Source organism: Phlebotomus papatasi, chromosome 2 (assembly GCF_024763615.1).
Source record: "Phlebotomus papatasi isolate M1 chromosome 2, Ppap_2.1, whole genome shotgun sequence".
In the NCBI taxonomy this organism is placed as follows: domain Eukaryota; kingdom Metazoa; phylum Arthropoda; class Insecta; order Diptera; family Psychodidae; genus Phlebotomus; species Phlebotomus papatasi.
In genome coordinates, this window is record NC_077223.1 from 24,183,453 (window position 1) to 24,199,956 (window position 16,504).

Sequence of the window (16,504 nt, forward strand, 5' to 3'; positions counted from 1 at the left end):
AGGGACTCACCAAAGTCGTAAAGGATCGCTCCCCTTCGGGCAATGTTGGACCCGTTGTGGCTACATGAGCCATCGGAGTTCCGAGTGTATGAAGACCATGTCCTGTCTCTTCTCCATACAACTTCCTGGTGATCTCCTTGAACATATCTTCATACGCTTCGACACCCGTCGTCTGGGTTGTGGGTATTAGTGTCGCCATTTGCTCCACCCGCTGACTCTTTGACTACTACCTCTGCTTCTACCAAGTGCCAACGATCCTCAGTGTTGTTCTACAATTAAATCAGGGCAGCCAGCTGAATTTAATTGCAGTTCTTTTGGGGATTTAGGTTTAAGCAATTGGTAGGGGAGACTGGGGCAAAAAGTCACAAAAACTGATATTTTATTTTTTTACAAACTACTCGAGTGCTTCATAAATTTCTAATTAGAGCAGTTTTATAGGAAATTTACCGCTATTACAACTTTGTAAAAGTAATTTTCCTCTATTTTGTAAGGAAATACGTTTATCGAGGCAATTTCTAAAAGGTAATTTTGTGACTATTCTCAAAAATTCTGGGGCAAAAAGTACCAGACATTGGGTATTATCATATTTTGATTCGCTTCATTACAGGCTTCCGCAAATTTGAAAAAATACCTAGAGGACATATTTTCATAGAAAATTTATTCATCTACACCTTTCTAAAACACCGTTTTCTCTGCAAGAAAAGTGAAAAAAACAAGAAAAGCGCTTTTCAAGCTATTTTAGAAAAAAAACATACAAAAGGTTGCAAATCATTTGACCAATGCAAACAACAAGCGGCGAGATATGATAATGACGTTTCTTTTCGCCGTGAGACATCAGAAATTGCTCCGCTTTTTTGTTACTTTTTGCTCTATACCTTTTGTTACTTTTTACCCCAAGTGGCCATTTTTAATAAAAGGATTTCTGAAGAAAAGAAATTTTGTGAAATTCTAAAATAGATAGCGGATTCGTATTCAAAGAATCCAAATTATTTAGAAAATATTCACCAGTGCATCAATTTTGGAAAATAAGTAGGTAATAATTTTGTTATCTTCTGCAAGGAAAATATTTCAAAACCAGGCCTTAAAATTTCAATGTTTTTTATTGTCTAAATTCCTTGTTCGAGTTCTAAGAAACTTACGTCATTGAAGAAGGTCTATGAAGGCTATCTATAGAAAAAAATTGAGCCGCTATCTTTTTTACCTTGGAAGATATTGAATTTTGAATTTTTCGATTTGTGACTTTTTGCCCCAGTCTCCCCTATCTTTTATTATTTTGCGTATATTCCAAAAATCTCAATCTGCAAATCAACTAAAATAATTGTATAGGGTAAAATGAGGCAATTCAGAACCATTTACAATATGGGACATTTGAGATTTTCTCACTGTTTCAGATGAGCAAAGAAAAAACAAAGACCGCAAAATAGAAAAGGAACAGATTTCTTCCTTTTAAATCTCTAGAACAGTGAGAAAATCTCAAATGTCCCAATTTATAAATGGTTCCAAATTACCCCATTTTACCCTACTAGGAATGTTAGTGGAAAAAGAGATATCTTAGCGAATCAGGATGAATTGCGAGAACTGACATCCTATTCGTTCCCAAAAGATGACTTTGGAGGGATGGGGTGGAAATAAGGGATAAGTAAATGGTCCCAGGATCGACTTATGGGGGGGCGGGTCCCCCGGAATGTCCCAAACCTTTATATCTAACCTTTAGGCGTAGCAATGGCCGGAGGGATACACAACAGCGTGATATCATTTCTTAGAAAACGTCTGAAACACGAAGATATGTTAAGAAAAGTAGTCCCTGGGGGGTGGAAGGTACAAATTTTCGTTAGAACACTGAGAGAAATCCGAAAAAGTTAAAATAACATTCCGGAAATGTTTATTTTACTTTACCCTGCAATATTGATCCGAAATTCCGAAATCCGAGGTTCTTGCGCATATATTAATTTTATTGTAATTTTATTAATTTTCTTCAATATTATTGCTAAAATTCTTTTTCTATCATGTTTCTAAATAAAACAAAGAATAATTCTATTGATTTGGAATGGGGAAAAATATTTCATCAGTCCTATAAAAAACATCGGGATTACCTCTTTTTACTATATGATTTTTTCATTTCTCACAGGGATGTAAATTTCTTTATTAAAGCAATTAGTGATAAACCAATTTTTAGGACGTAGTTTCAAAGTTTAAGGACATTGCCCACAGCTGAAGCACTTTATTATCTTTTCAGTTCTCGAACTCCACAGAGAAGACATAATCCCTCGATTTTGAATTATTATTTCGACCACTTACCCTCCAGAAGGGGGTCGTATTTTGGTAGAACTTCGGAAATCTGAAGTTTCGTTTTTATTGATGTCACATTATTTGTACGTTTGTCCGTCTAAGTGGTAAAGTGGTGTCCGTAAAGTGGTACAAGTTGGACAGTGGTACAATTTGGACAATGGTACAATTTGGACAGGGCTTTTTGTCTTAATAAATTTAGTACTTCATTTTTATTTGTATATTTTTAATACTTTAGTTTTATAATTTGGTTCCTTGTGCTTAAAAACAAATTTTGTACTGTATTTATCAAGAAAAAAACCATGTTCAACTTGTACCGACGAATTGTCCAAATTGTAACACTAATTCCAAATTATACCACTTTACCCTACTGCTCTTGAGCTAGTGCTTTCTCATTTAAATTTATTTAAATGTTTGTTTTTAATGTTTTTTTTAAATGCTATACTTTTAAGTGCTTAAGAGCTTTAATTAAAATAATTTCTCATTATGTTGAGAAGAAAAAATAATTATACTGTTTTAGTCTTTACTCTTTAAGGAGCCAAGCCCTTCAGGGTTAGTTATCCTGAAATCTAAGAAAAAATCAGAAATTTAAATTAGCAAAACCCCAATACTACCTCCCATAAATCTTACGTAGAGAATTATTTCCGATCAATCGTGATAAAATAAATAAGCTCTATCGCTACTGATTGTCTTCAATATAGTGAATGATTAAACACTTCATAAATCTCAAATGTATCGCTATTTCAAGTGATTCGAGTACTTTTAATTATCTCTCTGTTATCAATTCATTAGTCGCGGCGTTATCTAATCACATACGTTTCCTCCAACAACTCAATGGGGCAATCGATAAGTGGTTTGATGAACGGAAGGAGGAAGAAGTGAAAGGAGGAATGGTGCTTTGCTTTAGGTGTCAGTCTTATAGCCGCCTTCGTGTAATTGAGGTGGATATTTGTGAAAATGGGTGGCAATGAGAGTATCTTAACAACTGAACAATTGGAAGAGTACGCAGAATTGACATATTTGACTAAACATGAGATTCATTACATTTTCAAACGGTTCTTGAAAATCGGACCATCCCAGATAAATGGAGATTTCCATTTCCGATTTAATTCTCACTACATTATGGAGGAATTTCCGCAGTTGAAGGTAAGATAGAAATAGAAGAACTTCAGGGAATTTTTCTTTGTTACAAATATAAATCCTTCCTCTTTCCAGTTCAACCCATTCCATAATGAAATCTTCAAGGTTTTCTCATCCCAGAAAGATGGACATTTTTCCTTTGAGGACTTCCTAGAACTGTGCTCTGTTATGTCGGAAAATTGTCCTCTTAAAGTTAAATCTGCTTGGGCATTTAAGATGTTTGACTTCAATGAAGACAATGAAATCTCCCAAGAGGACATCAATGTCCTTCTGGATCGTCTAACAGCCCCATTGAAACTTCCAGGTGAAGACAAAGATCACATTTCGGATACTCTCTTGAAAGAAATGGACCTTCAGCATACGGGAAGCATGAGTCAATTGGAATTTCTTCATGCTATGAGCAAGATGCCTGAATTTGTAACTGCATTTTCCTTTCGTCCCTGAAATACTACCCCAATCGATGATTCATTTTCACGCGAAAGAATTTCATTGAACACTCTTTTTTTGCTTTGTGACTTCTCAAGTGCCATTAACAATGTGATATATCTTATCAATTTCACTGGAAATTGCTTTTTTTTTTACTTCAATGAAACTTTCGATAGAAAGGTTCCAGGAAAATTTCAAGAAGAGACAGACACAATTAGATCAATCTGATAAGAGAAATAAAATATCTTCTTAAACCAATAAGATAGTATAAGATATGTAAAGATTGAATAATTCTCTATAAAGTCTATAAAAATCTATAAAATATTGAAGTCATAAATCATAGTTAATTTGAATTGCTTTCTGATAAGGTTATTTGCAAAGATTACAAATTGTTTTAATAGTGTAATTATTTTTAAATATATTGTAGATATTCAAGAAAACAAACTCTCTTCCCATACAAAACCATGTTTTTTGGGATTGCACGATAACGTGTCGTTTGATTTTTCGTTCTTATACGAAAATACCCTTGAGCCATTCCTAATAACGTATTTTCAAGGTCAAAGGTTAAAAAGGCTCTAAAGACCGTATTTCTCAGGCGAACGGTATCATGTATGCAGTCATTGGAAAGGTCTTGGAATTTCCGATAAAACTACATAGATTCCAAACGTTTATAAATCGGTAATGAACCGATACATAACCAGTAACTCATTTTTATCCAAAAAACAATTCTATTACTTTAAAAAATATTTTGGGGGATCTTTTGAGTGATATATGAATCGGTTCAAATCGGTTAAGAACCGGACAAGTAAATCCTGTGAAAGTACTAGGGTAAATTAGGCTAATTCAAAACCTGTTCCAAATGGAAATTTTTTGCTATTCCAAATGGAAACGTCATTGATTTCATGATAAGTACAGTACCTACACAAGGGGTCTCGGTAGCTCAATGGGCAAAGTGTTGGCTTTGTGACGCAGAGGCCCTCGGTTCGATCCTTGATCGAAGCGCGTCCGGTGAATAATTGGAAAACAGTTTTTCACCGTCCTTGAAAGCTACAAACTGAACGCAAAAATATCAAGAAGGGAAGTATGATAAAAGATAAGGGAGCAAAAAAAGGATTTGTGATGGAGCAAAAAGAAAAATGATAAGGAGAGATGAGTAAATAAAAGTGAGCGAAATGGCTATATGGACCTGATTGAGTCTGACAGCCAAAAACATAAAAATAAGAGAGAGAGAGTACCTACACAGTAAAAAATTGTGTGAGAAATAAGGTTGTGTATTTGAAAAGTTGTGTAAATTCACAAGCAATATGGTTGTAAATTGTAAAATTACTATCATAGTGGTGGTACGATACTAACATTAATGCTAGTAAAATTATGTAATGTGTAAGGAAATTTGTGTATTGGAAAATTTGTGTGAGAACTGTCAAAATTCTATTGTTTACTATTGCAATTTTTCTAAGATTTCAGATAGATTTTGCATTTTTAACTGCCTAATTGTCTTCTGGAATCATTCATTGGATTCTTAAAATGTGCCTCAGTCGTGAAAAATTAGGAATAATTATGTAATAACAGAAAACAGAGGAAGCATCATGTAAATTAGAAAAATTGACGATGCAGCTCTTGGCCATTTGCTGAAGAGAAGTAAGCAAGTCGGTAGCGCAGGCAGAAAACACGAGACCATCAACGCAAAGATTATGGGTTCAAGTCTCAGACTCTCTCTTATTTTTTTTCCTTTTTTATTCTTTTTTTCTTAGTTTAATACCGAGGCATATCACAGATAATACAAATAAACCGAACAAAATTGCTCTACAATCAAAATTATAGACAGGAAGCCATTTTATAAAATTGAAAATACACAACTTTGCCAATACACAACATTTCCAATACACAAAATTTACAACCATAGCGCTCGTGCAAAAATTACCAATCGTAGTGGTTGTAAATTTTTTTACTGTGTACTAATTACTATATATATTTTCTATACCACAGTTTCATTATTTAGTTAATTTTGCTCCAAATAAAGCGAAAATCCATTCATATTCACAAATTTTGATTTGTTAATTTCTCAGAAAAATTAAAAGTGTACCTTTTCACCATCGAATTTTTCATCGATCGACCATGTTTTCCAATGAAAAACACAATGAGATGACTGTTGTTTATTCGTTTTGTTTAACATTTACGTCTTATTTGTGGCTAATTTTAGTTAATTTAAGTGCTAATCTTTATTGTTAACGGTACGTGAAGTTTTCAAATGAAATAATTACCTATTTCGTGAACAAAAAGGATTTTCCTGAAGTGTCTGCAAATGCTTAAACAGGAAACCCCGGAAATATAATTTTTTTGAGAGATTTTCTTATTGTTTTAGGTGGAAAAGAAAAGACCAGGAATAAGAACAAGTCCTGCACTCAAGAGCAACTCAACAAAGTTTTGGAAGCTTTTCGTTACGGTTTCACTTATACTCTTTGTCTCCAATTAGAAAATTTCCCTTGTCTCCATTTGGATTAATTTGTTTCCAATAGAAGCATTGTACGCTCGCGTATTTTTCTTGTATTTAAGAAGTTTTCAAATTATATCTAAAGAATTTTCACTAAACAGTAACATTCTAGAAGAGTCAAGGAGCAAATTTATGTAATTCTCTTCAGAGAAAATATGAACTTAATGTGTTGAATCTTCTGTCAAAGTTAAAGCGTCTGGAAATGGTTTTGAATTAGGACATTTACCCTAAATAAAAAATCTTTTTAAAGTAGGTTATTAATTAGGCTATTCTACCCTAATTACAAATATTTTAGGAAGCTCATGACAAAAAATCATGAAATACCTTTCTTTTGTCATATTTTGCTAGTTGCCCATTGAAAGATGCTTAAATTTACCACCCATCATGTTATTTGGGATATCAGAATCTCAAATAAAATCTCATATCAATTCTCATTAAATTAACTGAACTGAAATTATATTTACGTTTACATTGCATCATAAAAGGGACAGATAATCCTAACCGGCTTATGTAGGTGAGATTCTTAACGTGAGTTAACTCGGAGTGCATGCAAATTCGATTTGGAGCTGAAGTTGGGAGACGCCATTCAGTTATCTTGAATCAAATTCGTGAAATTATACAAATTTTGTATTTAAACCAAAATATCAAGGATTTGGATGAACTGGCACAAAAGTGATATATGGGTGAAATGTAGACCAGAATGTTCTCTATAATTTTGCCGTAGAACTTGAACTCATCGATTACTCAGAAGCCAAGATAAGCGAGGTTTTTTGTTTCTTAACTCGTTTTTTCATCCAGAGTGCCCCAAGTAGTCATTTGTTGAACTTCAACTAAATCAAAGAATTGTTGTATTTTGCGGGACTTTCCATTTAAACCCCTATTTTAAGTGTCTTGGTGGAGTAGAGGCAGTCAAATTGGCATCTGAGTGACTTCAAAGCGTTATTATGGGAAAAATCAATTTTTTCACACTTAAACGGCAAAATCGGAGTGATAGCGTAGTCTGAGCGGAAAATGATGTATGGACAAAATGTAGAGACAAATGTGGTCTACAATTATGTTGAAGTAATCATCAAAATCGGTTCAGCGACAGTCGAGATAATTGAGGTTATGTGATATTGAAATTGGTTTTTCGACTGTGGCGCCCCTGGTGTTGGTCCCACGAAGTTCAAATATTCTAGAAAGTTGTAGCATTTGGTGAGATCTTTCGTTTAAGCTCTCATTCATCAAAATCGGTCACATAGAACCGGAGATATGATTTTTTGAATTTCGTGAACTTTGACCCCTCATATCTCCGGTTCTATTGAAACCACAGCGCACATACGCACCATTTTGGAAACGTCCTAGACTGGACTACAACATACTAAAATTTCATTAACTTGCACAATGCCGTTTTTGAGAAAAGTGACTTTGAATTTCGATGAATTTTGACGCTATCACAGCGCCACCTGTGGTGACTTTTTGAACTTCCATCTGAAAGTGCTCATTGAGACGAAACCAAAAAGGTAAAATTTAGGTCGCTATGTTAGTTAGAACCGGAGATAGAGGCCGGTCAATGTTCGAACTTTGACCCCTTATAGCTCGGGTCAGGGGTTATGGATCGACTTAAGGTTTTTTTTGTTTGATAGGTATAATCAACGGCTACAACATACTAAAATTTCAGCCCGATGCACAATGGAATTTTTGAGTTATTTAACTTATAAGATTTAAAAATTTTCTTTTTAATAATAGCGCCCCTAGCGGTGGTTTTATGAACTTGCGATGTTAGAAGGGGAAGTGGCATTTCACGAGAGCTTTCCAAAAAGCCCTCACTTTTTAAATTCTGACAATTATAACCGGAGTTATGGCCATTTTAAGAAATTTTTTTTGGACCCTTATGGCTCGGGTCAGGGGGGTCGGGGGACCTTAAGTTTGGTATTTATGGAAAGCTCTAAGGCCCAGCTATAACATACTAAAATTTGAGCCCGCTTGATGTCATAGGGACGGAGCTATTGAGAAAACAAAAAAAGGGGGGTCTTCAAAATGGCGGAAGGAGGGGTGGGGGGTGGGGGGTCAATGCACCAAGTTGCAATTTTCATACGATATATAACCTTTGCCGAAAACCGCAAGTCGATATCTTTTTTAGTTTAGGAGCTATTAAGCTCCAAAGAGCGGCCGGCCGGCCGGCCAGCCGGCCGGCCGGGAACGTAAAATAGCCACATATATATTCGTGATCAGGAAGTGCTGAAACACATTTTGGCCAAGTTTGAGGTCGATCGGACGACATGAAATTTTGTTAGGATTATAGTAGGTGAGATTGTTAAGAATCTCACCTAATAAATTAAGAAATGCCTGCCAGAATTACAGAAAAAATCACCAAAAGATTTAAAATAAATCTTACTAAAGGGTTAACTGTACACATAATAATGGTAATAATTACCACCCAATTTTCTCAAGAGGAATGAAGAGGAGAAGGGGCAGATAAACTCCTGTGTCCTAGTGTTAATAACACATTGGACCCATTGGACCCATAGGATATTCTAATTTCCCATAACGGTTTAATTTTTAAGCACGTGAATGAGAAAAATCTTTAGGGAAATCAACTAGCAAGAGTTTCTTCCTTTTCAGTTCTCTAACCACCCTCGCAGAGTCTGTTCTCTGCTTCACAGAGACGCGGATGGGTGAAAAACAAAGAACCGGAGGAGAGATGTGGGCGAAAGATACAAATACAGACGGTGGCCTGGAGGTCAGAGTGAGACAGAGCAGCACCACCCTCATTTCTGTTTATCATCAGTGAACTCTCACAGCATTGGCAGCAAGTTCGGCCCTGTTTTAACCTCCCACACATGTGTGTTGGGTTTTCGTTGGGTTGGAAAAAAAACTGCTGCCTGGCTAATTTGCTCTCCTGCTCTCACACTTTAAGAGAACCGTCTGCGTTCCATGGGTCTCTCGTCTCTCCCTAATTGTGTGTGTTGGCGATTTTTGTGGAGGAATCCACTCTCTCGAAATACGAGCCACCTCGCCCATCTTTTCTCCCTTCTTTTTGTCGCCTCTTCTTCCACCCAAGGGGTTCCTCAACTACACTCACACTCCCTTCTCCCAGAAACCTGAACCTGACCTAAACCTGACTAGCCTCAATATTTTTCTTCCAACTTGGAATTATCATCTTGTAATCCACAGGTCGTTCACAGGTAAATTATACAACCCCTAACAAGCCGTGAAACTGGGAATTTTATTATGAGAATTTAAGAATCAATTATGGTAGCAATTTAAGATTACCAATTGTTTTTTTTATATGTTTCAAGTAATTATTTATATTCCAATAAAATTCAGATATAGGATGTATTGAAAGTTTGAAAGCTCTTAAGAATTATCTTGTAACACTTCTACCTGTAAACTAAACATTGGACTTGACTGTGTCAACTGCACTTGACTGTAACCCCAATTGTTCCTTCTAAGGGGTTTTCAAGGTCAAAGATTGATTAGCTCTAGGAAGCGTATTCCTCAACTGATCAGTAGGGGAATTCTGTAACAGTATGACAATGTCATATGACAAATTTAAAAATTGTTATGTGGTTAATTCGGAAAATTAATTGAAAATCAGATCCATATCAGTTATCAAAATCTTCATAAAGCTCCTTGCAGTGGCCATTCGGTGCTTACTGGGCTTTAAATTGTGTTGCTCCCGAATTTCAGTACGGAAATTTGTCATATGACATTGTCATATCGTTACAGAATTTCCCTACAGGATAAGTTTGGATTCACTTGAAAGGTCTTTGAAGTCTGAACAACTTTGAACCTCCAGCAACGAGACGCGGAAAAGAGAATGGTCAAATTCGGTCCCGGAATCGCCACGAACGGGACCTATGTCATTGGATAGACATTAGTATAGGTAACAACTTTTGTTCTGGGATCAATGTTCTAAACCATGGAGGAACAGTTCTAGAGCATAAAAACTATTTTTTACAATGATGAAGAATGATCAAAAGTATATGGGCGCTGGTTCATCTTCATACACACATTAGAGTAGACGCATTTTGAAAATATTGATATAAGGTTGAGAAAAATGCCGGAACCCAGGACGATAAACGCTGGGAGTCCTTGTAAAAAAGGCCTTTATCCTTCCGAAAAATCGTTGTTTTGGCTACGAATTATACAAGAACTGCTAAAGTGATCTTGATGAAATTCGGTATACGGTCACTGCATGTTTTAAACTTTTTATTTATGCATACCACCCCCTCCCTCCACCCTCCGTTCTGGTAGCCCTCATACAAAATGGGGGCACTTTACCTTATAACTCCTTTCTAAGACGATGTAGAAAGCTGATATTCAACAAGGGAACAATACTTATAGAAGACTTTACAACCATGCATGTTAACCCGCTCCTCCACCACCCCTTCTAGTAATCCTATACAAAATGAGAGCATTTTGACCTCCTTTCTGAGAAGAAGTAGTTGGTTTGTAAAAGAATGAAAAAAAATGAATAACTAATAACGTTAACAATAATTTTCTAGATTTTATATGCATTTATAGACATCTAGTCGAATTACAGCTTTCTGCCTCCTCTTAGAAAGGAGTTATAAGGTAAAATAGTCTTATTTTGTATGGGAGCTACCATAAGGGGTGATGGACGAAGAGTTTGGGCAGTATGGTTAAAAAGTCTTCTTTAAGCCTTGTTTCCATGCTGTATTTCAACTTCCTATCTTTTCTCAGAAAGGAGTTATAAGGTGAAATGCTCTCATTTTGTATGAGGGCTACCAGAAAGGGGACCACTGGAGGGAGATATTATACATGGTTTAGAAGTCTTCCCTAAGCTTTGTTCCCTTACCCAATTTCAGCTTTATACCTCCTCTTAGAAAGGAGTTATAAGGTAAAGCGCCCCCATTTTGTATGGGGGCTATCAGAATGGAGAATGGGGGGAGGGGGTGATATGCATGGATAAAAACTTTAAGTCATACAGTGACCCTATACCGAATTTCATCAAGATCACTTTAGCCGTTCTTGCGTAATTCGTTGTCAAAACAGCGATTTATCGAAAGAATAAAGGCATTTTTACAAGGACTCCCAGCGTTTATCGTCCTGGGTCCCGGCAATTTTTCAATCTTATATCAGTACCTACAAAATGCACATATTCTCGTTTGTGGCGATTCTGGGACCAGCGCCCATATACTTTTGACCATTCTCCTTTATCACATTAATATAAAATTCGGTTTTGTATTAATTGTAGTTTAATATTACATTTTCAAGACAAGTTTAAGTAAAACTTATGATACACCAACCAATTGTTCATAGAACTTTCAAGGTTCTGGGGGACCCTCCCCCTAACAAGTCGATCAAAGGTTTATTAATATAATCTTCATTCTATATCACCACTTATACCACTTATATATATTTTAAAAATTGTTTAAGACGACATATAGGATGATAAAGTTTCGTTGAATAATTCCTAATAACGATTTTTAAAGGTTAAGAGCTAAAAAGTCTCTCTAAAGAACGTATTGCTCAACTTGTTGGGGCAATTTCAGCATGTTTGAAAAGGTTTTAGAATCCCTGATTCTCTTTTTGGAAAGTACTTTGAGAAATGCTTGAACTCGCAGTATACTCTGTCTTAACCAATTTATTGGACCTAAAAAGAACTTTGTTATTATAAGTAATTGGAAAGTGCTTTTTTTTTTCATTAGAAAAACAACATGAAATCCAAATTCATGTATTTTTCGTTCTCAAACGTTTTACGTATATGTGTTTCATACTTCCGTACTCAAAATTATTTTCCTGATTTAAAAGATGTAGGGGAAGGCGCGCTACCTTCACACGATTCAAGCTTTAGACAAGTCAATTTTTTTCTATGCTCATGGATTTAGTCCATGAATTGGATTAGCTATTAAAACATAATATTGTAATGGGTCCAATTCATTAAAGACATATTGAAAAAAAAACTATTTTTTTAAAGCTTGAGTCGCTTGAAAGTAGAGCGCTTTCCCTTACAGGGCTCTTAATAAGAAATTTTCGAAAAAAAAGTCTGCAATCACTGATAAACCTGGTAAATATGGCAGTATAAATAAAATATTTCTGTTACCAAAAATAACAGCTAATTTCGTCTCTGTGTTCAGAAGAACGATATAGTCCTAAATTAAAATAATGTGTTGCTGCAAATAGTAGGTTTTGACAGTCCGCCGCTAAATTTAAAATAACAACGACTTGCCGAAAATGAACAACTAGAAATTTTTATCTAGGTTATGCTTGTGCTTTAAACCTCAGTAACAGATTTTCTGTTTTTCAGGTAATATTTTATTTGAATTATTACTTATATTATAAGTATATTTGTTTGCAATAGTGTTTAAAATAAATTAATCTGAAATAAACCAGAAAAGGAAGGTCGGACAGGTCGGACATGCCTTATTTCTAAAAAAGAAAGGTTTGTTTCGTTTGTTTTTTAGTGAGATACTCAACAATTCTGAGATTAATCCCCTTTTAATTTTAATACAAATTGCACAATTTACAAAGTTAAGAAGGCTTCAAGTGGCTTTAATACGCAAATAGATCCAGTATGATCTTCGTGAACTTGGCAATAAAGGTTCATACGAACCTATCGCACTGAGAGCTTTAGGATCATCGTGTAGCACATCGTTTTTACATGAATTTCCTTTACTACCAAAGTTTAGAGACTATAAATAATTCAGATAATCAGCCTGAGTCTATTTTGGTCCTAAAATACTTACTACATCTTAAGAAGATAAGATTTTACTACATCTTAGTTTTTTATAATTTTACTACTTGAACTCTACAGAGAGAGCAGTGTATATAATATCTCGATTTTAAGCTCTCAGGCTTCTCATACACTTTGGCTTCGAACATTCAATTTTTTCATTTTTTTTTTATTGAATCTGACCTATTTTTTTAGGAAATGTGTGACTTAAAACTAGCTATTAAAATATATTGCCATAGATAAGTCAAATTTATTTAAGGAATCTTGGGAATACATGAACTTTTCTACGACAGAGCGTGCGAGCCCTGAAAGCCTTCGTCTCTATATATTTCGAGTCTTGACTCCCTAAGGGATCATATTTTGAAAATCTGAAGTTTCGAGTTTTTGAAGTCACGCTGTTTGTCCGTCTGTCCGGTTGTAACCACGCCTAAAGGCCCCTACACACTATAGAAATTTATGTCCATATTGAATGTGCATATGCATGTCCATATGCATGTGTAGGAAAAACTCTTCAATATCAGACTTGAAACTATCGGGGGACCCTCCTCCCTCATAAGTATACCCTAGGACCATTAACATGCTTCTCTTTTTCCCCTTCCCTTCCAAAACCATGTTTTTTGAGATTGCTCGTAGATCCGTCGTATGATTTTTCTTAATTTTTAGATATTACATAGGCGAACACTTCGTCTAGGCAGCGTAAAGTCAGCACTTAAGGACGTTATACACTTATAGAAATCTTGCGAAAATCTTGAGTTCTTAAGGTTAACAATTTTGTAATTTTTTGAAATCCGTTTTAGATAAGAATTTAAATTTTTTGCAAATTATCCATATATTGACTTCTGGATCCATAATGATTTTGCAAGATATCCATAATGGAGAAATTTATGTCCATAGCAAATTCTCTATGCTTTTGGAAGAAAAACTCTTCAATACGGACATAAATTTCTTTAGTGTGTAGAGGCTATAAGTGATGAGTCCACCCTACGGAAATTCCGTTGAATCATTCCCCTAATAACGGATTTTCAAGGTCAAAGGTCAAAAATGTTCTAGAAAGCATATTTTTCAACCAAATGGCTTTATATTTAGGCTAGTTGGAAAGGTCTTGGATTTTCTGACAAGTGTGAATCGGTTTCAATCGGTTATGAACCTATAAGGAATTCATGTTCGAAAATCAATTCTTTTACTTCTAAGCTATTTTGGAGTATCTTTTGAATGATTTAATATAAATTGGTTCAAATAGGGTTAGAACCGGTAAGTGGGGTAAGTAATGTGAAGGTACTCTTGAGTTACAGCAACTAAGTTACGAGTTCGAACATTCCGTAAAGTATGGAACGCTTTGTCACCCCTTTTTGAAAACTTTGAATAATAAAGATTTGAGTATTCTATATTGATAAGATATTGCATTTATTATTTTGCAACATCTTCCTTCTTCCTTCGAACATCTTCCTGAAGTGGCGGAGGACCGACAGGCGTGGGCTGCTAGATTGGATGTCATGGGCCCGCGACCCCAATAGGGATAAGCGGTTGAAAATGAATGAATGAATATTTTGCAATGAAGAAATATGCAGAACTATTCAATTATTGGATTTTGAGGAATTTTAGTCTCTATCCTGTGGAATGTGATTCATGATTCATCTTGGTGTGAACTTTTACCCTTCAACTCCCAAATAGCCTGGATACCCATCCCCACGATTTCACCTTCCTAGAGAGGAAGAATGCCAAAAATTTAAAAGCTATAATCCCATTACGTTAGTGTAGGACCGCCTGGGTTGAAGTGAGAAACCCCTTTCAGTGCCACCTTCTTCTGCCCACTCTACAGACCTCCAGCCTGGCAATCCATCCCACTGCACACTATCTCATTAGACTACCTCGTGTGTGTGGAGGCCTTGTAAGAGCACTATACATTCCCTGAGACTGGATCTCGGGTCTGGCTGGAACAAAGGGAGGGTGCCTTTGGCTTGCGATCGAGGGCCCGGATGGGTGTTTCTCCGTCTCTCTCCCACTCATCCTCACCCGCTCTTTGAGAAATTAATGCTGTGGGGTGTTGAATATGCTGTGTGGCTTTTTGTCTGTTCAGCCGAAACGAAGGATGGGACGAAAAAGAGGGCGAAAACAGAAACTCCAAGAATTTTTTGGGTGTTTGATCATCGAGACTCCTTTTTTTTTCTTCTTTTTTTTACCAACTCCTCCACCTCCCGTCCTTCTCTAAAAGCCCACATCATGAGAACCCACACCCAATTCCCCTAGTCAAGCAAGGACAGTAAAAAAACTCCCCTGCTCTTGATGCTCATTTTGGGCAGTGAGGAAAAATTCCAATAGAGAAAGGGGATGATTTTTCCTGGTTGCATGAGAAATTTTCCCAGAATATATCGAATGGGAATTTGTGGGTGGTAGAAGTGATGGCAAAAATTGGAATTTGCCCAGACAGAGAAACAGAATGATGGGAGAGATGGAGACCAATGAGAAAAAAAAGAGGAGGGCACCCACTTTTCGATGCGCCTCACACAATCTGCCGCCACCACCAAAACCACCCACGCCAAACCAGTTTCTCACCTTGTTCCACGGTCAAACTCTCCCAGACCTCTCTTTAATCCACTGTCGTCTCCCTGAACTGTCCTCAAAATCACCTAATCTGACCACTGAACACCTCCAAACACTTTTGCAAAAAGGTGGTTAGGAAACTCCGACAAAAACACCCGGGAAAACTGATAATGCGTCCAGAGATGCAAGGAAAACACTCCGCACACCAACACGATACAAAACACACTGAAAGACTGTGGTGAATTTCAACACACATCGCGCTGATTTTGGGGTTACCATATTCAAACTCACCATTGATTCGCAGGGAAACAAAAGAAACTGTTTACCTGCAAAACCGGTAGATATCGATAATTTATCATTTTTCCCACCCTCATTTTCCTCCCATATTTCCACGTTGCAACTTCCAATGTCTGGAAAAGAAAGTACTTGCATTTTCCCTATATTGAGCGTATTAATGGATTCTCAGCCTTTCAAGATACACAGCAAAAAAGCACAAAGTAGAGTGGAATGCAACACTATCAATTTGCGAGGGAAATTTAAACTTGAATATTGAATTAGGCGGGAACATAAGCGCATATCATCACAAAATGGATTTTCAGGAAAAATAAAGCATGATTATTTCACGAGAGTGCTTCCTTGACAATAGAGCACACTTCCTATTTTTCTTTAAAAGGTCTCCTGAAAATTGCTGCATCCTCCAAGAACTTTAATGTTTAATATATACCTTCTTAACCCTCTACTAACAGGTAAGATCGCCTCCAGGCGGTCTTCACAAAAATCACTTTTACAGCGACAATAAAGGTTTTATTTATTTAAAAGTGCTATAGTGTCCTCGGTAATAGTCTTATAAACATCTCTTGAAAGTTTGAACTCATTTTGACTCTTAGTTTTGTTGCTATTCCCAGTTTTGTGTGACAGGTCAGAGAAAAAGCAACAAA

At 36.1% G+C, this 16,504-nt stretch overlaps 2 protein-coding genes across 7 annotated transcripts in view; one reads left to right on the plus strand and one right to left on the minus strand.

Annotated features, from left to right (window-relative positions):
• LOC129803195 (protein charlatan) overlaps positions 1–16,504 on the minus strand; it is a 45,835-nt gene that overhangs the window by 20,610 nt on the left and 8,721 nt on the right. For 2 of the 6 annotated variants that reach the window (XM_055849600.1, XM_055849596.1), the window contains exon 2: positions 11–269. In XM_055849600.1, coding sequence (XP_055705575.1) covers positions 11–199 — 189 coding nt within the window. In that variant the 5' untranslated portion in view covers positions 200–269. Of the gene's footprint in view, positions 1–10; positions 270–6,113; positions 6,153–15,578; positions 15,802–16,504 lie in introns of those variants that run through there. The other 4 variants (XM_055849602.1, XM_055849597.1, XM_055849601.1 and 1 more) reach the window with 4 other exon arrangements.
• Positions 3,121–5,896, plus strand: LOC129803274 (calcium and integrin-binding protein 1-like). Its single transcript, XM_055849724.1, has 2 exons — positions 3,121–3,432; positions 3,502–5,896. The coding sequence occupies exons 1-2, from the start codon at positions 3,244–3,246 to the stop codon at positions 3,868–3,870; spliced, it is 558 nt and encodes a 185-aa protein (XP_055705699.1). The 5' UTR covers positions 3,121–3,243; the 3' UTR covers positions 3,871–5,896.

Excerpts from the sequence above, each read along its gene's own strand:
- LOC129803274 (XM_055849724.1), top strand. The coding sequence starts at position 3,244 with ATGGGTGGCAATGAGAGTATCTTAACAACTGAACAATTGGAAGAGTAC. Across the intron at positions 3,433-3,501 it reads AGGAATTTCCGCAGTTGAAG|TTCAACCCATTCCATAATGA; the intron begins GTAAGATAGAAA and ends TCCTCTTTCCAG.